At 29.3% G+C, this 20,693-nt stretch overlaps 2 protein-coding genes across 7 annotated transcripts; one reads left to right on the top strand and one right to left on the bottom strand.

The window, feature by feature from the left end:
- Positions 1-1,349: 1,349 nt before the first annotated feature.
- LOC145334354 (uncharacterized) lies at positions 1,350-3,011 on the top strand. 5 transcript variants are annotated; one of them, XM_080179785.1, is made up of 7 exons: positions 1,350-1,396; positions 2,026-2,086; positions 2,164-2,205; positions 2,276-2,404; positions 2,532-2,614; positions 2,724-2,818; positions 2,882-3,011. In XM_080179785.1, exons 2-6 carry the CDS (start codon positions 2,029-2,031, stop codon positions 2,808-2,810), a joined length of 399 nt encoding a protein of 132 aa, XP_080035911.1. In that variant the 5' UTR covers positions 1,350-1,396; positions 2,026-2,028; the 3' UTR covers positions 2,811-2,818; positions 2,882-3,011. The 5 variants fall into 5 exon arrangements, with proteins under 5 accessions (XP_080035911.1, XP_080035908.1, XP_080035910.1 ...); XM_080179782.1 differs by having other exon boundaries at positions 1,356-1,396; positions 2,026-2,092; XM_080179786.1 differs by having other exon boundaries at positions 1,361-1,391.
- A 4,106-nt stretch (positions 3,012-7,117) lies between these two features.
- Positions 7,118-10,411, bottom strand: LOC145334626 (ladderlectin-like). Of its 2 annotated transcripts, none has more exons than XM_080180159.1 (8): positions 10,392-10,411; positions 9,878-9,941; positions 8,692-8,736; positions 8,492-8,611; positions 7,716-7,873; positions 7,419-7,511; positions 7,295-7,328; positions 7,118-7,227 (listed from the first exon to the last, which is right to left on the bottom strand). In XM_080180159.1, exons 2-7 carry the CDS (start codon positions 9,927-9,929, stop codon positions 7,326-7,328), a joined length of 471 nt encoding a protein of 156 aa, XP_080036285.1. In that variant the 5' UTR covers positions 9,930-9,941; positions 10,392-10,411; the 3' UTR covers positions 7,118-7,227; positions 7,295-7,325. The 2 variants fall into 2 exon arrangements, with proteins under 2 accessions (XP_080036285.1, XP_080036284.1); XM_080180158.1 differs by having other exon boundaries at positions 9,878-9,932.
- Between the last annotated feature and the right edge of the window lie 10,282 nt (positions 10,412-20,693).

The following is a 20,693-nucleotide window of genomic DNA, read 5'->3' as shown; positions in this document are numbered from 1 at the left end:
TTTTGACTATTTAAATAATAAAAAGGTTTATAAACCATATCTTTTTAGCAATCACTTAATCTAATGTTTATTGAGTAAGTAAAATCCTTGTTTCTTCCTTTCTATTTCTAAGCACATTTTACTACACTGATCAACCAAAAACTTCCTACTAACAAAAACATGCAGGAATAATGCCTTGATTTTATGGTATTTTGGGAGGGAAAAAGGAAAAAACAGGGAAAATCTGAACATTTTTGTTTCTTATAATGTTTGTAGGGATATTTAACTTGTCATATATAGTTTAAACAGTTTACTTACTGTTAAGGGTTTATTTTATGATATAAAATTGCCAATTAATTTGTTATTAATGTAGTAATTAGGTAATAAAGTTCTATTTTAAATTCGTATTATTAACAAGAAAATACCTCAATGTCTACAAAGGGTTGAACCTCAGAAGTTATTTAAAATAATAATATCCTTTTTTATTGTGTTGGACAAGAAATAGCCAACATAGGAGAATTAGTTTACACTTTTATCAGACTGTTTATAAAGAAATATTGCACCTTTATTATTTACAAATTTGTAATTAAAGGTGGGCGAGAGATGGGCCAACTAAAGTTAATTGGATACTAATAAAAAAAAACTGTTTCTAGCTTTGTTATTGTATTTGGTTTTCAATAAAAAATATTGCTTATTTTATCAATTTCTAAGTAACTATACATTTGTTTAAAGCAAGGATAATGTTAGGAAAAATAGAGAACTATGTCAAAAAGTTTAGCTTTAGCTTTAGTAGGAAAAAAAGACAATTATTTACACATTATATATAGTACAGTAATTTTTTCCCCAATCTTGGACAAAATAAAAATCAGCGGAAAAAGCCGTTTTTTAAGGAAATGAGAGACAGTTTTGCCCTATCTTTGAGATTTTATGAATAAGATGATGTTAAGGTTTGATAATCTAATGAGAAATTTTCTCGTTTGCAGTCCCTTTAATTACCTTTGGGTAAACTAAAGAAACATATTCTTTTACATAAGGATTGTTGACATCCTTCAAACTTTGAAGATATTTGAAATTTACGTCACTTGAATTCATTTTTTAGGGCTTTGTCATTTGAATAAAAAATCATAGTTTTCACAAATCCTTTTACACCCTAAACTCCATGTAAAGATATTTTTTTTACAACAAACCTAGTTTTATTCATAATCAAAACAGAAAATCAAATTGCAAAATTAAACCTTTTAAGATTTTCTCAGATAATCTTTCCTGCAAAGATTTCTGTAGCTATGACCAATATTTATCTATAGAAAAGAAATTAGAAATAAAACACTTGTACTCAGGTATAAAATAGTTGGGTATAATAAAATAAAATTAGTTTATACACTTGGTTGGAAATAATTAGATAATCAGATACAGTAAAGTATAATAAATTATTTAAATCACTAGCGGCTACGCCCCCTAGAGGCCTCTAGGGCACTTGAGGAAGAGGTAGTCAAATTTGATAACCCAATTTCTTATTTTAGATTTTAAAAGAAAAAGTAAAAAAACATTTTGGGGGGTGGAAATTTTTTTTTTTTTGGGAGGGTGGGGTGCCCCCCTCCCATCATTTTTAACTTTAGTTAAAAAAATTTTTGGGAGGGGGGTATTTTTCATTTTTGGGGGGGTTGGGAGTGTCCCACCCCCCAAGAAAATAGTTATAAACCTTCCCGGGACCTATGAGAAGCTACCCTGTTAAAGAGAACCAGATCGGTTCAGCGGTTAGCAAGATCCTTTTGTACAGAGAGACACACAAACAAACATCCTGTTACTTTAGTATAAAGAAGATATATATATCCCAGGGATGCTTTACAAAATTTACTTAACCAAAACTAATTAGAAAAAAACTTTTCTCAAAAAAGCTTTTGTGGCCAAGATGCAAAATATCTTTTTATTCAAATCAAAATTTTTAAAAGTATTGTAATAAGAATAATACTATAAACTATGATGTTGTTTTAGGAAATATGATTAAAAAGAATAATTTCAAAAAAAATCTTAATTTTTATGTTTTAGAAAATGATTATGAAGTTGTATGTTCTTGCCTTTCTGGCACATTATTCGGTTCTTGCTACAGGTACAGGTATTTAATTTAAGTTTAAAAATACATAAATATAGATATTATATTTTATAAAAAAGTTTATTTTATTTCAGAAAGCACATGTATTGATGGATGGTCTCAAGATTCAGCAACAGGTTAACATTGTTTCCCATTACACAAAAAAGTAAAAATACATAGAAACATAAAATACATTTCAATTTGTAGGATCCTGTTTCCTGGTTTTTGCAGATGCCAGGATGCATGGTAATGATGCTAAAGAGTTGTGCAGAGCTATGGATGAAAAAGCTGTTCTTGCAATTCTTCACACAACTGATGAAAAGGAATTTGTTAAAAGTAATCATATTTTACATAATTTCAGAAGTAAATACTCTTACAACTTTCATAAAAAAAATAAAAATAAGATTTAATGAAATCTGTGAGTGTTAACAAACTCAATAAAATGATAAAATTATTATTCTAGGTCTTCTGAAAAAAGAAAATCTCTCTGAACTGGATGGAGTTTGGGTAGCAGGGAATGAAGAATCTCAAGAAAACTGTTCTGCAGTAAAACTTTAGATTTATTTTCAAATATATGACATATACAAAGAAATTATTGCCAGATTTCTTTTATCCAATTAAAAATAATTGCTTACTTATTGTTTTTTTCTTGTAGATGTTGAAAGAATTTGATTATGAATTGAAAACTTACAGTTGTGAAAAGTTCCTTCCACCTGTTTGTGAGATAGAAAACAAAAATTAGATACATTGGTAAGAAATTTTAAATTTCTAAAATCCTATTATATAAAAAATGTAATATTCTATTAATTTCAGGAAAAGAAAAGCCTGTATAGATTACAAAAAAATGAATATACTTTTTGATATTTTTTGATCTTTAAAAAAATTGTAAAATGATATTATTGTTTAATTTTTGGTTTGCACAATAAATAGATTGTTTTTGGAATCATTGTTTTTTTGTTACATGATAGGTTCAAAAATATTTTTATTTTTTGAAGGGAAAAACAAAGAAGTAAAAAAATAAGAAACGTAATCAAAAGCATTAATTTTGTCTTTACCAAATGAATTATGTATTTTTTGAGATTAGTGAATTAGGAATTAAATTGTAATCCTATAAACCTTCATTTATTAATCAACATAAAATAGATATATAATTAGAATATTGACAAATTTTAAATTTCATGATCTTTGTCTTAGTCCTAATTAAGGATGTTCTTGATTTGAGTAATCTTGATTTTTATTTAGTTTTGTCCATTTTAAGATTTAATTAATTAATTTTCAAAATATTTTTTATTTCTTTTATATTTTCATATTATTTTTTTGCACACATTTAGGGAATTACAAATATTTTTCCTGAAGAAACTTCTGATTTAATCACTGAAAGCATAAGAACTATGTGGAAAATTGAATTTACTTTATTTTCTTAAAGGGCGATAATCAAATAAAAATATAATCATTTTTTTCTTATTTTTCAATATTTAATGATGTTTTTAATGGCATAACTAAAAATTCATAACTTCCTTTATCTGAGTAGAAAATAGGGAAGTCACATATTTAAAAACTAATAATAACTGTAAATACATTAAAAAGCAATTAAAGCCTTTTGAATTTTTTTTTCTGCTCATAAAATTTAAAATAGATAAAGGCTTCTAAAAGTGCTACTCATTTTCAATGAATCTTGGCTCATTAACCCTTACAGATCGGGGGGGGGGGGAGTCATATTGACACTCCCCTCTAGTTTTTTCAATGTCATTTTTTTTGTAGGTTTGATAGAGAGTTGTGACTTCATGACTTTTTAAGTTTAGTAATTATACTTTGGCAAGAGTTGATCTTATAAGGATATCTTGTCTGTGTCGGTCGTGGCGTCCGGTCAAAGTCGGTAGGTGGCACCAAATTTAGAAAAAATTCTAAATATATCATAATTTCTTCATTATGACTTTTGTGTGTAAGATAGAGACTTAAAATTTTTTTGGTGAAGACTGGGATATCAATGAACATCTGAGAATAGTGGTGTTATGACCTTTTGACCATTTGACCGCTTCTTGACCGATTTTATGTTCTGCTTTTAATATGGACTTATATCATGTATATTGTGGCTTCTATTACAGCTAGAGACCTAAAAAATTTTGTTGTACATCCTTGAGCAATAATAAACTTCTGTGGGTAGTAAGGTCGTGACCGTTTGACCACTCCTTGACCGATTCTAAACTGATTTTCTATTTCTTACCTGTAATTTTGCCATTTTTAAGCTGCCTGCTCCGAGTTTCAAAACAGCTATAGACCAACCAAATTTTTTATGTAGTCTTTTATTGTTATCAGAAACAGATAAAATTAATTGGCGCCGCCAACCACCATTTAACCGCCGTAACTGCCGAAAGTGGCGGTTTCCGTTGTTTGCCATTTTTCGGCGATGGTCAGAAAAAGTAATTTTTTGGTTATAAAAAATAAAAGTTCCACCTAAAATTTGGTGGTCCTAGCTTCAAAAATTGGCCGCTCTACAGCTGTTTTAATATTTAGCGGCTGGCCGCTAAAAAGCAGCTAAGGAGCGGTCTGACCGCTATGACTAGAAAAAGTAATTTTTTCTAAATATGCACATGAACCACCAGAAAAATTTATGTCTCTAACTGTAACAGGATCTGAGATAGAGTAGGGGTCAAATAAGCCCCCCCCCCCCCCCCCCCAATCTATTAAGGTGGGAATTGGGGCCCGATCTGTAAGGGTTAACTTATTGACTTCTTTAGAAATTGTCATAACATTAAATACAAATATTAAACTGCAAACATCAAGATTACAAAGTTTCTTAGCCGGATTATTGTCAGTAACAAGGATTACAACTTCCATAAGGGTATCAACAAAAACAACAAAAAAACAGATGCTTAAATATATGAGGAGTCATTTTAGATAATTCTAAAGCAAATTTAATTTCAGCAATACATCTACCAGTCCACATACCTATTTAAAACATTGATACATTTAGACAAAAAAGTAATGTAAGAAATTATTCTTCTTGCCCTTTCAACTATAGTTATTTTTTAAAACATTTCAGACAGAAGGTCAGATGGACATTGAAAGTGGTATTTCAAATTATAGAGTACTTTTGCTGCTAAAAATAGATGCCTTTTTCTTAGAAAAGCTGAGAAAATCCGTTGTAAAAATCAACTGCTTAAAATCTGTCTGGTTGCAATGCATTTTTTATGCTTGATTCATATTGATGGAAATTTTGCAAGAAGTTTCAAACGTTTAAGCTTTGTAGGAGTATAGAAAATTATCTGTAAAAAGTAGAGGGGGGGGGGGTATTCCTACTAGGGGCTTGAGGATCAAAAGACCCCCAAAAACTAAAGATATGAGTTTTGACCTTATTTTTAAAGATATCAACCTGATTTTAAAAAAAATATTTTGTACATAACTGAACTAAGTAACCATTACACATTTCTTTTTGAGACTTTCCTTCTAGGGGCTCCAAAACATTTAAAATATTAGTTACGGGCTAATATTAGAAGATATCAACCTAATTTTTTTAAAGAAAACTTTTTTAAAATAACTGAACTAAGAAACCTTTACAGATTTCAATTTGGGACTTCCTTCTAGGGGTTAGTGGGGCAAAAGACCAAAAAACTAAAGAAATTAGTTTTAAGCTTATGTTTAAAGATATTAAGCTGATTTTTTAATGAAACTTTTTTTACATAACTGAACTACGTAGCCACAACAGATTTTTTAAAAATCAGGTTGATATCTTTAAAAATTAGGTCAAAACTAAATTTAAGGGGTCTTTTGCCCAACTAGCCTCTAGAAGGAAAGTTGGTTGATCAACAATAATTTTTAAATTAAATATAGGCCCACAAAAGTTTTATCCTAAGGTTTGCTCCATTTATCTCAAATCGTTTCTGAGAAACACCCTATAGTATAATTCACCTGCCTTACCCCCAAATTAGGGGGTTTGGAGGTGGGTGGGTGGTTAACGATAGTTCTAAAAGCAAATATAGGCCTACAAAAGTTTTATCCTAAGGTTTGGTCCATTAATCTCCAGTCCTTTCTGAGAAACACTCATATAGTATAATCCACCAGCCCCCCCCCCCCCTCTAAATTAAAGGGTTGGGGGTGGGTGGGTGGTCATCAATAGTTCTAAAAGCAAATATAGGCCTACAAAAGTTTTATCCTAAGGTTTGGTCCATTTATCTCCAGTCGTTTCTGAGAAACACTCTTATAGTATAATCCACCAGCCCCCCCCCCTCTAAATTAGGGGTTTGGGGGTGGGTGGGTGGTCATCAATAGTTCTAAAAGCAAATATAGGCCTACAAAAGTTTTTATCCTATGGTTTGCTCCATTTATCTCAAGTCGTTTCTGAGAAATATAATAAATAATATAGTATAATCCACCTGCCAACCCCCCCAAAAAAAAATTTTGGTGGGGGGTGGGGGGTCGACGGTAATCTTAAAAGTAACTTTGGCCCTATAGAAGCCTAAATCCAAAATAAGCTCCCTGTATCTCTAAGGGTTCTCGAGTAACCCCCTCCCCCCTGCCCAAATGTTAATAGTGCACATCCTCCTTTAGTAATAGAAATCACAAATAAGGATTAGTACAACAAAAAAAATGATTTTATAAAAGCAGATAAAGTTATATTATGTACACTGGAGAAATGACATCAATAATAAGAACTTAACTATTGTCAAAAATGATACAGTATATTGTTAAAACACCTATTAGTAGTTGATTAGATAATGGTCGAGAAAAAACAAGTATAAATTAGGGGATGGGGGGGGGGGACATTTTATATTATAGGCATTAACACTTGGAAGAAAAGTTATAACTTAAGACCTATATTATGAAGGACAATTTTATATATCAAGCAGTTAGAAAGATCCTCTATTTCACACAGACAAACATTGTTGTTACTTTAATATAAGGATAAATCCGTATGATATTTTTGTGGATATTAAACTGCTCTAGGTAAATATGCTTGGATAATTAACTACTCTTGGGGCATTCATGGATATTTAAGTACATATGAGACATAACTTGTTTTAAAGATTTTAAATAAAAAAGTAAAGGTTTATTAAAACAATTTATTTGATAAAATATTTAAAATAAAGTATCCAAAAACAATTAAAATATTTAATCACAAAAATAAAAATTCAAATATTCTTAGGCCATCAATCATCATCCTGTAATATATAAAACTTTTATTACCTCTAAATCAGATTATCCTTTATATTTTTATATTTATAATACCTGATCATTATCCATTTGGGTTGTGTTGGGTTTACTATAATAAAATCATTAAATAAATTGAACCATATCATAATAAAATCTGATTTTTATGTTTGAAAAAGAAAACTTTTGAAAAATAAATTACCATTTGTTTTTGACATACAGGTTGGAAACTGCCATAACATGCAAAATCATTCCAACGATATTGATATGAAGAACTAACATAAGGACCCCACATCTAAAAAGCCATATAATAATTAATATAATAAAAAAGGTAATTTTATTTCTCTAAAAATATTTTTTATGTCTAGGGTAAGTTAGGCAAAAAAGAGTCTTGTATTAAAATGGAATTGCAGCAGCTTTTCTTAAAAATTCAAAATAAGGGTTGTTGGTATGTGAAAAGTTTTAGAGAAGAATTACATGCACTGAAATATACATTTACCCCTAAGCAATGTTCATTTCCATTCCAGTTATTAGGTTCTCCAGGTGCCCAGTATGATCCAGGAAAATATGATCCATCATTCCAATAAAAGTAGGTTACATCAAAAGAGTTTCCTCCCAACCAAACTGCTGATGTCACTCTTTTTGCTGCTACAAGACCTTAATAGATTATAAGATAAAAGTTTCATTAAGATACATTGTAAAATATAAGAAACAGTTTTAAGATGCAACCTGCAAATAAATTAAGAAAATTATTGGTGTTGTTGACATATTCAGGTATGGTTTATAATATCCTAAACAAATAAATGATACCTGTAGGTAATAGGAAAATAATAAAAATTTATAAAAATTGATATACAAGTTATTAGAATATAAATTGCCATTTGGAACAGTTTTAAAGATAAATTTGATTTATTAGAAATTTGATAAAAAATATTGCTGAATTGAAATATGGTTGGCAATTTATTTTTCTAATTAGATAAAAACCTCAATTCAGCCCGTATTACTTTTTAAGATTAATTTGAGCTCTGCTTGTCATTTCTATACTATGGTATATCTTATGTTTCACATCATAGTTAATTTATCATTAATAAATCAAGTTGCATTTTCCAACCTTTTTCTCACTTTTCAACGTATATCATGGACTACAAATAGCAAACATAGGATCTTTCCAAATATTAGAGCTTATGATAATACATAGAATTTTTTACATACACATTATTTGCACTCCCGTAAGTCATGAAAAAGATGTTGTAAATAGCAAAAACATTTTCTTACCTGCTACAAAGTTTTGATCTGATTGTCCATTTATAGATGCAAGCTCAGCACCTTCTTGAAAGCAATTTCTTACTGCGGTTGTCCATTTCACTGGCACATTCAATATTTTGAAGCATTTTCCTGTATTCAGACAAGCATATTAAAATATCAAAAGCTTTTACTTCAATTTATATACTAGGATCTAATTGTAATTACAAAACCTGTATAGATATTTCCAGACCATCCATTTGTAGTATCACAAGTTCCTTCAAAATGATTAACTAGTTTAATAGATTTTATAATATGTATATTTATGTATACAGCATGACCCTCAAAAAAGTATTTTTAAGCATCTGCAGCCCTTATTTCTCAATGAATTATAAAAAAATGCTTATGTCCTTGTTCTCCATAGTATTCCACATAAGTAGATATAAAAATATTTTTTTTACCTCAATTAACACCGGAGATTTTTAGAGCTAAAGTTTTGAAAAAGTGACTAAGAAAAAAGTAACTTTTAACATGAAACGACTTTTTTAGCAAAATTAAGGTAATAATCCTTTTATTTTTGTTACTAGCAGAAAATTTATACAAAAATGAAATAAAAAATTTAGTTTTTGAGTAAAAAGCATTTTTTTACACATATTTTTTGAGTCTTTTTAGTTTAATGATATTTTGAAAAACTTACTTATGAGGCAAAATTGTTTAAGAGTAAAAAACCAAATAAATCTTTATGAATATAGCAGGAAAATTGTTTTTGTTTCACAATCCTAACTTTAATAACAAAAAAGTTATAAATAAAATAAAATTAAAACATAATGATTTTTTTGTCTAAAAAGCTTAATTAACCCCCTATTAAATTATTGAGATGTCAGAAAAGTAGGCGGAGCAACTGTCATAATTAATCCTTTTCTCAAATAAGGGTTAATAAATAACCTAAAATTTGCAAATAATCAATTCATTCAGTAGTATTTTTTGCCATTAAAATTTTATATTTTTTGGTGGAATAAAAAAGAAATAATTAGTTAACTTGTTTTTCTTTGTGTATCATTATTCAGTTGCCAGAAAAACATAATATAACCATCCAAAAAATAAGAGAAACAAAAAAAAATTCTTTTTCTCAGTCACTTTTTCAAAACTTTAGCTCTAAAAATCTCCGGTGTTAATGGAGGTAAAAAAAATATTTTTATATCTACTTATGTGGAATACTATGGAGAACAAGGACATAAGCATTATTTTATAATTCATTGAGAAATAAGGGCTGCAGATGCTTAAAAATACTTTTTTGAGGGTCATGCTGTATTTTCTAGTAGTAAAGTTGTGTCTAATTATCATTTTGTAGTTAATATTCTTTGATGTTACCCTTCCATTTTTTTTTATGATATAAAATTAAGGCCTTAAAGATTTTACCTTGTGCATTGACTGGAAATAGAATGACAAAGGCACACAACAGGAATAACATTTTCTGAATATGCTTTTGAAATTTAAATAGTGTATTGCTTGTATTATTTATATTAAAACATCGTATTACTCCATCAGAGTATAAGATATCTTTTTATAATGATTAATTTTATGAACAACTTTGTTGGTCTATGAGTTGGTAAGTAAAATTAGAAAAGTTCAATACTGTTTATAAAAATTACAACACCATTTAAACAGAGATTTATATATGCATATGATTTCTCAAACACAAAAAAATGTAATACTTTGGCATATAATATAATAAACTTATTCAGAAATATTTGGGATTTCCAGACAAAGATCAACCTATCAAAGGATTGCTTATCCAGTTGTTTTTGCCTTATCCGAGACCTAATGAATTTGATAAAAAAAAGGATCAGTCATAGCATTAGAGTGTTTTGAACAACTGATCTGGTATAGGAAAATACATTATAAAGTAAAAAGCAAAAGTTATAAAGCTTACCAATCAAGTTAAGATTTGGCTCTAAACTGATGATTTTTCAATTATTGGCCTTGATTTTATACAAACAAACAAGTGTTCTTGATAATCACAATCTCAGCAAAGCAAATTCTGTAAAAAGCCTTATTATAATCTCACTGGAATTTAAAGATTTTTGTTTCAAATTGCAAGTTAAAAAGATTAATTTAAAAAGAAAATTTTTTCTAATTATTATGATTATACAAACTGGTAATTTAAAAAAAACATCTAGGTGGCCAAAAAATTAGTTTAATTAAATATGCATCACCCATTATATAGTACCGAAGCTCCCCCCTGTCGTCAGAATTGCATGAAATTTTAAACACAGCTTCCTTAAGGAATTGTAAGACATTTGTATTTTTAGATTTTTTGATTTGTGGCATACACATTTCAACGCATCTGAACTAATCATTTTTCCTATGCGTCTATTTTGTACCATATCGGACTAATCATCTTAGGCTTTTGCTGTATAATCTATAAGTTGCTTCGCCCCTAACCTATAGGGAGGGTGGGGAATGTCAGAAAAATAACATAAAACCATCCAAAGATATTTATAAAGCTTTCCTGATAAGTAAAACCAATTCAGACCCGCAATTTCTATAATCTTTAGCTTCAGACAAAAACCTTACTACTTTATAGTATGGAACACTATACTAGCAGCGGCTAGGCCCCTACAGGCATCCAGAGACTCTTGGGTTGGGGGGGGAGTCAAACCCCCTCTTCAATTAGAGTTTTTTAAAGAAAAAGTTAAAAAAAATTTGAGAGGGGTTTATTATTATCTTGGGGTGATTTCTCCTGGGGCGGTTGTGGTAGCCTTCCTTTAAAATAGTTATAAACCTTACCAGGTCCTCTGAGAAGCAACCATGTAAAGGAGAACCATATCGTTTCAGTGGTCAGTAAGATCCCTTAGTACACACAGACACATGTAGAATGTATATCCTGTTACTTTATTATAAGGATACATAACACAGATACTCAGGATATAAACAGTGTCTGTCTGTACGTCCATTCGTCTGTATAAAACAATTCAGAATATAATTATTTGGTACTAGTGGCTACGCCCCTAGAGGCCTTTAGGGGCACTTTAGAGAGGGAGAGGTCATTGAATTCAACAACAATATTTTTTATTTTAGATTTAAAAAGATTTAATTTCATTAAGTTAATTCTATTTTTTCTTGTGTTGTGGGGTCTTTTTAAAGGGGCGATTTTTCTTTGGAGGGTGGAGGTAACCTCCCCAAAAATAGTTGTAAACCTTTCCAGGACCTAAGAGAAGCTACATGGTAAAAAAAGAAGCATACCAGTTAAGAATATACACAGAGAGATATCCTTTCACTTTATTTCAATGCTTTAGCAAAGAAATATGATTTTGTCGACAATTATATTGAACAACCCAATTCATGACAAAGTATATCAATTTATCGGCCATTGACTTATTACTTTAGATCCCTAACAAATACATTTCTTAGTTGTAGATTAGTTGTTAATTATTTCGATGCAATTATATATATACATTACAGACGGACGGATGTACAGACAGACCATAATTGTAGAGTATCTGCGCTATTTTTATGAATTCCTTAACAGCTAGGCTGCAATAAAAATTACAGAAGTAGAAACATGTTTACAGTCTTTAATTGGCTGTAATTTTGGATATATAGACAGACATACATACATTCCCTAGTTGTAAGGTAGCTATTATTTATTTGGATGCAATTATGGAAATAAAGACAGGTGGACATACAGACAGACCCTAGTTGTAGAATATCTGCGCTACTATTTTTATATCCTTAAAATAAAGTAACAGGTTATTGTATGTCTTTGTGTGTGTGTACCAAAGGACCTTGCTAACTTCTGAACCTATAAGGTGCTCCTTTACATGGTAGCTTTTACTAGGTACTGGTAAGGTTTATAAGTATTTTGAAGGAGGGTACCTTCACCCTCCCAAGAAAAATCACCAATAGAAAATAAAACCCCCCCAAATTTTTTTTAAAAAGCTTTTTCTTAAAAAAAGGGAAGCTTTATAAATACCTTGGGATGGTTTTATGCTATTTTCCTGACATCCCCCACCCGCCCTAGAGGTTAGGGGCGAAGCAACTAATAGATTATACAGCAAAAGCCTAAGATGATTAGTCCGATATGGTACAAAATAGACGCATAGGAAAAATGATTAGTCTGGATGTGTCAAAACGACGCACAAAAATTTATTAAAAAAAAAAGTATGTAAACTAACTAAAATTAAAGAAAACTTAGCAAAAACTAAAAATATATAATAAATGCTATAATTATTTATAAATAAGTATGTTTTAATTCTTTAAAAGAAAAAAGTTAGGCCTGGTGTGGAATTTTTTTCCACTTCTGCCATGAAAATATGATTTCAACTGGTCATTGAATGAAGTGAGAACCCAAGCAATGTAGAGGACAAAACTTGAAGCTCTATTCAGTTATTTACAAACATTTACAAAGGACAGCATGAAAAAAATAGAGTGTTAGTATATTAGGAAAATAAACAAATCTCAATGTGCTTCACTTTAACATTTTTGTATAATCACATTTAATTAAGCAAGATATGAATAAATTGAAATAATCTATGAAACAAAGATGACAACATACATAAGTAGCGAAGCACAAAAAATAAAATCATAGATGGTAATAATACCTACAAGTAGATTTAAAGTGTATTTGTTCAAGAATAGATTTATTGTAGAAAATAAACACAAAACCCTGTTTTATTTTGTATAATGATCATGGCCAATGCAAATTACATAAAAGATGCTCATAACAATGGAAAAAATAATTTTGATACTGATATCCCAAAAAAGTTTTAAATCGGACCAAAAACACCAAAGATATGGGGAAATATGTAAAACATATAAAAATAGCAAAAACCTGCTAAAAGGCAGTCTGACCCCCATGCTTGTTTTCTTAAAACGACAGGAAATTTAATTTTAAATCCTTAACTATATATATCAAAAATATGGAAAAATTTAAAAATAGCCAAATTCCTGCAAAAAGGAAATCTGATCGCCATGGTTGTTTTCTTTAAACAACAGGAAATTTAATTTTGATATGTATAACTGAAAATTTTTTGGAAATCGTACCATAAACACCAAAGATATGGAGAAAAATGTGAAAAGTACAAAAAAAGCCTAAAACCTGCTGAAAGGCAGTCTGACCATCATAGTTGTTTTAATGAAAGGACAGGAAATTTAATTTTGATATCTATAACTAAATAGATTTTGAAAATCGGACCATAAACACCAAAGATATGGAGAAAAATGTAAAAAATACAAAAATAGCCTATAACCTGCTTAAAGGCAGTCTGACCGTCATAGCTGATTTCTTTAAACGACTGGAAATTTAATTTTGATATATATTACTGAAAAAATTTTGAAAATCGCACCATAAATACTGAAGATATGGAGAAAAATATGAAAAATAGCCTAAAACCTGCTAAAAAGCGGTCCTAGCGCCATTAATGTTTTATACTTAATTGTGCTCCCTAATGATGTGAATGTTGCAAAAAAATTTCAGTATTCTATCTTTTATAGGAGCTGAGTAAATCCCATCCCCCCCGCATAGCGTTACGGACTGATAGACTGATGGACGGACGGACGGATGGATGAACAAAGCGAATTATAGAGTAGCTTCGCTACTAAAAAAGTATATGAAAACTAAAACTCACTTACTTCTGAAAAAAGTATTAATTAATATATTTTTAGTAGCGAAGTCAGTCCGTCAGTCAGTCCGTAACGCTATGGTTGAAATGGGATTTACTCAGCTCCTATAAAAGATAGAATGCTGAAATTTTTTGACAACATTCCTATTATTTAGGAGCACAATTAACTATAAAACATCAATGGTGGTCGGACTGCCTTTAAGCAGGTTTTAGGCTATTTTTGTATTTTTCACATTTTTCTACATATCTTTGGTGCTTATGGTCCGATTTCCAGAATTTTTTCAGTTAAAGATATCAAACTTAAATTTCCTCTTGTTTAAAGTAAACAACCATGACAGTCAGACTGACTTTTTGAACGCTTTTAGCTATTTTTTTAAATTTTTCCCTTATTTTTCCATTTCTCTTGTGTAGGTAGGATATATTCCGATTTTCCAAATTTTTAAGTTCAGGATATAAAAATTAAATTTCATGTCGTTTTAAGAAAAGAAAAAACATGGCGGTCAGACTGACTTTTAGTAGGTATTTAGCTATTTTTATATGATTTACATATTTCACCAAAACTTTTTTGGGATATCAGAATAAAAATTATTTTTCCCATTGTTATGAGCATCTTTTATGTAATTTACTTTGACCGTCATCATTATACAAAATAAAACAAGGTTTTATGTTTATTTTCTCCAATAAATCTATTCTTGATTTTAACAAATACACTTTAAATCTACCTGTACGTATTACCATCCATGATTTTTTGTGCTTCGCTACTTAAGGATGTTGTCATCCTTGTTTCTTCCTTATTTGGGGGAATTACAAAGTTTTTATCAAAAAAATAACTGCAAGTGCCTCTGGCAGCCAAATGGCTTGCAGCAAAGTGTCTGTATGCAAATCTAAATCAAAAATTTTCAGGATCAAAATTACAAGAAATTGTTAATGACCTTAGATGTACTAAAATATTGAAAAATGTGTGTTATTTTCAACATTTTTAGCATATGGTTATTTCTTTCAGGATTTCAATTCTACTTAGTTCTATTGTTGTTGAGAAAGAAACTATGGTGCCAGGCAATTGGGAAATAAGGGTGTGCAAATGCATGCCTTTTAACACTGTGCAGCTTGTGATAATAGTAGAAAAATTTTATGCCTAGCATTAGAACCAATAGGATCTCTAGTTTTTGGAAATTTTAAAAGGATTCCTGTCCTATTTGTAGTTAGGGAGCTAAGTGGTAAAATGTTCCACTTGACTTAAAACTTGATGTTTTAAAAATATAATATGTTTGGCTTGTGTCAATAATAGAAATTTTTCATGCATATTTGTAAACTCTTGTAGTTGGAAAAATGAGTACTATTTTCATGCTATTTGTAGTTTAAAAGCTTCAATGAAATATGCAAGAAAGTCTGTTAAAACACTAGCACCTAATTTATTTGTAGCTATTTCTAGCACAGGAACTGTTGTTATATTTCCAAAAACTAGAGCTTATAGTGGTTTTAAGGATATGAATAACCTTTTCCTACTATTAACACAAGCCTCATAATTTCAACTTAAAAAATGTATGCATTTCTTTTTGCAGTTCCTATACTCTAATATTTAATGATCTATTTGCATGTCAAGTTTTAAGCCAGTTCGGACATTTTACCAACTATGCCTAAGTTATATGTACCACAAGAATAGTTTTCAAAAATTAGAGTTCATAGCAGTTCAAACGGTATGTATAACATTTTTCTACTTTTAACACAAGCCACATAATTTCAATTTTAAAAAGGCCTTTTTTTTTGTTTACACACCCTTTAACTCCATTAAAAGTTGTTTGGTAACCAAAACACTTCACTTTAATTTGACTGAGGATTAGAATGTTTCTGATCAGGTTATTAGATATTGACATTAGAGAAAAAGCTCTTATTCAAAACAGCTTTTTCTGAAGTTTTTTAGAAAAGAAATTTTTCCTAATGATATATTATATGCAGTTAATTTTTTCCCCTATATATCTAAACTAAACTCTTTGACACAGATAAGCATACTTTTAACAGACTTTGTTTTTATTTCAATGTATGGTTACTTAGAAAGCAAAAGAGAAAAGATTTTAATATAAAATACAATAACAAAAAAAGAGATATTTTTTATCAGTATCCTGATTACTTTAGTTTACTAATCTACTACCCAACTTTAATTACAAATATGAAATTTAATTTTATGTCTTTCTTTAAAAAAAGGTTTATTCAAGTGTACTAAAATATAAAGAAGTATGAAATTTAGTGTCAAACACAATAAAACAAGATTTTATCAATTAAAATACTTTTCAATTTCTTTGTTGTTACATTAATCCTCTACCATCAACAGTTATAAATTTAAGATTCATCTTAGAAATACCCATACAATGAAAAGAAAAGTTACTCAATTTCTAAATCAAGGAAGATAATTAATATTTTTCTATTATTCCCATAGTTATTTTCATTTTACACAAATAAATGCATTTCTGACAGATAAGCCACTTGTATGACAAATCATGAAAAGAAATATTGAATATAAAGAAATATTTGCGTCAAGTAATATTAGCCACTTATTTTTTTATACATGTTGCATAATGTATGACTAATTATTTATTATTTTCAGCACTAAAACTAAAAAGTCTTTACTAAGGCCACAGGTGATAAGAGTTTTTAGTGCACATAAAAAATCTGGACTAACAATAGCTTTGAAAAGACAATAAAACATATTTTGGAACCTAAACAAATTTTTCATTGTAGCTTAGGTGTTAAATATTAACCATAAGTTCAAACTTTCTTGAAAATTCTAGCTTACTTTGCCAGAAAATATAAAATAATTGGTTGGTTCTAATTAGAAGTGTCAAAACTTACTAACCAATAATTTTAATCTGAAAAATGAGTATACTTTTTAATTATCATTTGGTGATATACATTTATTTATATTTCATTGTCTCATCACTAAAGACATCATCATAATGTAGATCATATATAAATCTAGAAATATATTTAGCCTTATCTTTTATTGTTTCTGTCTTTTTCATTGTATGTTAGGTGTTAAATATCAACCATAAGTTCACACTTTCTTGAAAATTCTAGCTTACTTTGCCAGAAAATATATGAGTTAATATGAAAATATTCCATCCAAAAATCCTGTTTAAAGTTAATAATAATAACTTTGGTGCATTATTTGCCAAATGTACCACTTTTCTGCACTACCTCTCCGATTTTGTTAATACTCTATATTTTGGTCCGTTGGGTCATTCAAGGATGTTGGATGGCCCAAAAAAAGTTTCATAGTCCCTGGATGTCTAGATATCTAGCTATCTATGAAGGTAGGTAACAAAAATGTAAAAAACACCCATTTTTTCACAATTTTAAAAATTAATTTTTTCATCAATCTTACATTCAAATTTCAATCTATACATTTCATACACCAAAATGATCGTTTATTCATGTAAAAAGCGCACATAATGCTATTTTGGCCAAAACTCTAATTTTACAGGGTTGTCCAACAAAAAGTGTATTTTGGATATCTAGCGTAATACCCAAAATACCTGTCCGAAAAAAATCATTTTTTTTGGCTTAAATCCTGTGTTTTATCTGTGTGCATATGTGGTATATAGCGGTTCGGACCACCTGGGACTATAAGGTTGTCAAATTTCACTTTGGGACACCCTGTAAATGTGATTTTTGCGTCTGTAGAGCTAAAACTTGGTCCAAATTGGCTATTTTTTTCAAATTACTCTAATATGTGTCTTAGTATGTTTGGCCATAGTGTTTTCTGACCAGATCAATATTTTCATATTTTTTGGACACCCTGTATTTTCAAAAAAAGAGAGAAAAAAATTTTGTTTTTTTTTAAATTTTTTTTCTATTTTTAAGTTACTTAAAACTGTCATATAGATACAGATTTTGACTAATAACAATAATATTTGCCTATTTTACAATTTTTTACACTTTTGGGACACCCTGTGCATGTTTTTGAAAAATGATGGTTTTTGCCCATTTTTTGGGGGAAGGAGTCTATGGCCCTAAAACGACTCCTTCCCCCCAAAAATGGGCAAAAACCACCATTTTTCAAAAACATGCACAGGGTGTCCCAAAAGTGTAAAAAATTGTAAAATAGGCAAATACTATTGTTATTAGTCAAAATCTGTATCTATATGACAGTTTTAAGTAACTTAAAAATAGAAAAAAAATTTAAAAAAAAAAAAAAAATTTTTTTCTCTTTCTTTGAAAATACAGGGTGTCCAAAAAATATGAAAATATTGATCTGGTCAGAAAACACTATGGCCAAACATACTAAGACACATATTAGAGTAATTTAAAAAAAATAGCCAATTTTGACCAAGTTTTAGCTCTACAGACGCAAAAATCACATTTACAGGGTGTCCCAAAGTGAAATTTGACAACCTTATAGTCCCGGGTGGTCCGAACCGCTATATACCACATATGCACACAGATAAAACACAGGATTTAAGCCAAAAAAAATAATTTTTTTCGGACAGGTATTTTGGGTATTACGCTAGATATCCAAAATACACTTTTTGTTGGACACCCTGTAAAATTAGAGTTTTGGCCAAAATAGCATTATGTGCGCTTTTTACATGAATAAACGATCATTTTGGTGTATGAAATGTATAGATTGAATGTAAGATTGATGAAAAAATTAATTTTTAAAATTGTGAAAAAATGGGTGTTTTTTACATTTTTGTTACTTACCTTCATAGATAGCTAGATATCTAGACATCCAGGGACTCTGAAACTTTTTTTGGCCATCCAACATCCTTGAATGACCCAACGGACCAAAATATAGAGTATTAACAAAATCGGAGAGGTAGTGCAGAAAAGTGGTACATTTGGCAAATAATGCACCCTTTTTAAAAGTTTAGTACAAAAGATATCTTAATATTGAAATGTATTCTTTGCTTCAGAACCTTAATTGAATGGGGGGTGGTGAGTTATTAATTAAAAACATTAAATAAACTTTAATATTCAAAGCCTAGTTCACAAAAGATATAGGTCAACCTAAAGATGCTTTAGGTTCACTGTTTTATAAAGGTATTTGTTTGTTGTACTTGTTTAGGTTGACCTATATAAAAAATGGTTGACCTTTAAAAGTTATTTGTGAACTTTGCATAAGTCTCTAAGTTAAAAATTAAGGTCAATGGAGTTATTTAAAGATTGCTTGAGACGTGAAGGATCAGGAACTGCAGTATTAATATGTTGAACTATTTTAATCCAAAATATATCTTACTTTCTATATAGTTGACCCTACCAGGTTTGCTGGCAACCAGGATGGAGATATTCCAAAATTTCAACCCTCAGTTATGTGGAATATCCATTTAAAAAAAATTTGTATCTATTTCAGAAACTTAATACTATAATAATGAAAATCTATCAAAATATGCTACTAAAATTCAAGAAAACAAGAATTTAAAATACACGGGTTCTAAAATTGTTTATTACACAAACATCATCTATGAAATTATATTTTCTTGGAAACAAATAATTAGAAGATCCAGCCGAAATAATTTTATTCAATATAAATTTTTTCTGTGCTAGAAATTGTGTTAATTATTCTTATTGATTTTGTCTGCTAGGATCCTAACAAATTTAGCAGCCATGTGCGCTTATGTCCAAAGTGAGTAAGAAATTGCTAAATCCTTTGCATAAACTTTAACTGAGTCCTCAAGGTTAGAAACCTCTAATATGTTGAATATTTGATTCATTGTCTCATCCCTAGATCCCTGATGTTTATACAAGGATGATTAAATGCAAATCAAAATTAAAACAAAATAGCATTAAATCTTACTATTTTTTTATGAATGTTCTTAACAAAACACGAATTGAAACTGGCAAATTATTAAAAAAGTTTTTGTAAATTTTTTAAGAAAGACAGTCAAGTTAAACAAGGTATTAAATCAATTACTCTAATAAAGATTTTTCAGAGGTGCAGCTTTTAGGTCAGTCTTCAAGTAAAAATTGTAAAAATTTGTATTGCAACTAGCATAAAGGTACACAACAATATCATGAATTTTTATTTAAACCATTCATCTGTCTTCTTTTCTCTTATCAAATATTTTTCTCTGATATCCAACAGAGTTTTATCTTGTTTGTTGAGTTTTAAAAAGGGTAAAAACCTTATCTGACCATGGACAATTTTAACTAATAAAATGTATAGCTACTGGCTTTTTAATTTTGTTATTTAAAATATCTAAGGAATGATTACTAAATCTTACAGAAGCTGCATTAAATTTTTGGCCAAATATTGCATTGGGCAATGTTTACGTAAAATTGAATAAATTACAATACTATATGAACATTTAATATTTGATTTGATTGGGTATTTTTTTGAAAAAAAACTGGCTACATATTCAGAAATACTTTGACTATGATTACAAAGATTACAATACTGCATTGAATAAAACTATTTCTTTCTTTTGAGCAAGGTATAATTTGGCATCAGAGGATTTTTTTCAAAACTGTTTCATTACCTTTAAAGAAAACCTTTTTTTACTTCATAGAATTAAATGCAGAAACAATGCAAGGGTTATATGTTATAAACAAAACACAGGTCTATTCTTAATTTTTACACAGACAATTTTTTGTAAGGCTTATGTGCGTATAATAGT

The sequence above is a fragment of the Acartia tonsa genome, chromosome 12, assembly GCF_053477335.1.
Source record: "Acartia tonsa isolate MP-2025a chromosome 12, ASM5347733v1, whole genome shotgun sequence".
In the NCBI taxonomy this organism is placed as follows: Eukaryota; Metazoa; Arthropoda; class Copepoda; order Calanoida; family Acartiidae; genus Acartia; species Acartia tonsa.
This window is presented reverse-complemented; position numbering and strand designations above follow the sequence as displayed.

Bases quoted from the DNA above. Each gene is read 5' to 3' on its own strand.
- LOC145334354 (XM_080179782.1), top strand. From the start codon at position 2,029: ATGATTATGAAGTTGTATGTTCTTGCCTTTCTGGCACATTATTCGGTT. The intron at 2,206-2,275 runs GTTAACATTGTT...TTCAATTTGTAG, and splicing joins GTCTCAAGATTCAGCAACAG to GATCCTGTTTCCTGGTTTTT. The intron at 2,405-2,531 runs GTAATCATATTT...TTATTATTCTAG, and splicing joins TGAAAAGGAATTTGTTAAAA to GTCTTCTGAAAAAAGAAAAT.
- LOC145334626 (XM_080180159.1), bottom strand. From the start codon at position 9,929: ATGTTATTCCTGTTGTGTGCCTTTGTCATTCTATTTCCAGTCAATGCA. The intron at 8,737-9,877 runs GTAAAATCTTTA...ATCATTTTGAAG, and splicing joins ATTTCCAGTCAATGCACAAG to GAACTTGTGATACTACAAAT. The intron at 8,612-8,691 runs GTTTTGTAATTA...GTCTGAATACAG, and splicing joins GTCTGGAAATATCTATACAG to GAAAATGCTTCAAAATATTG.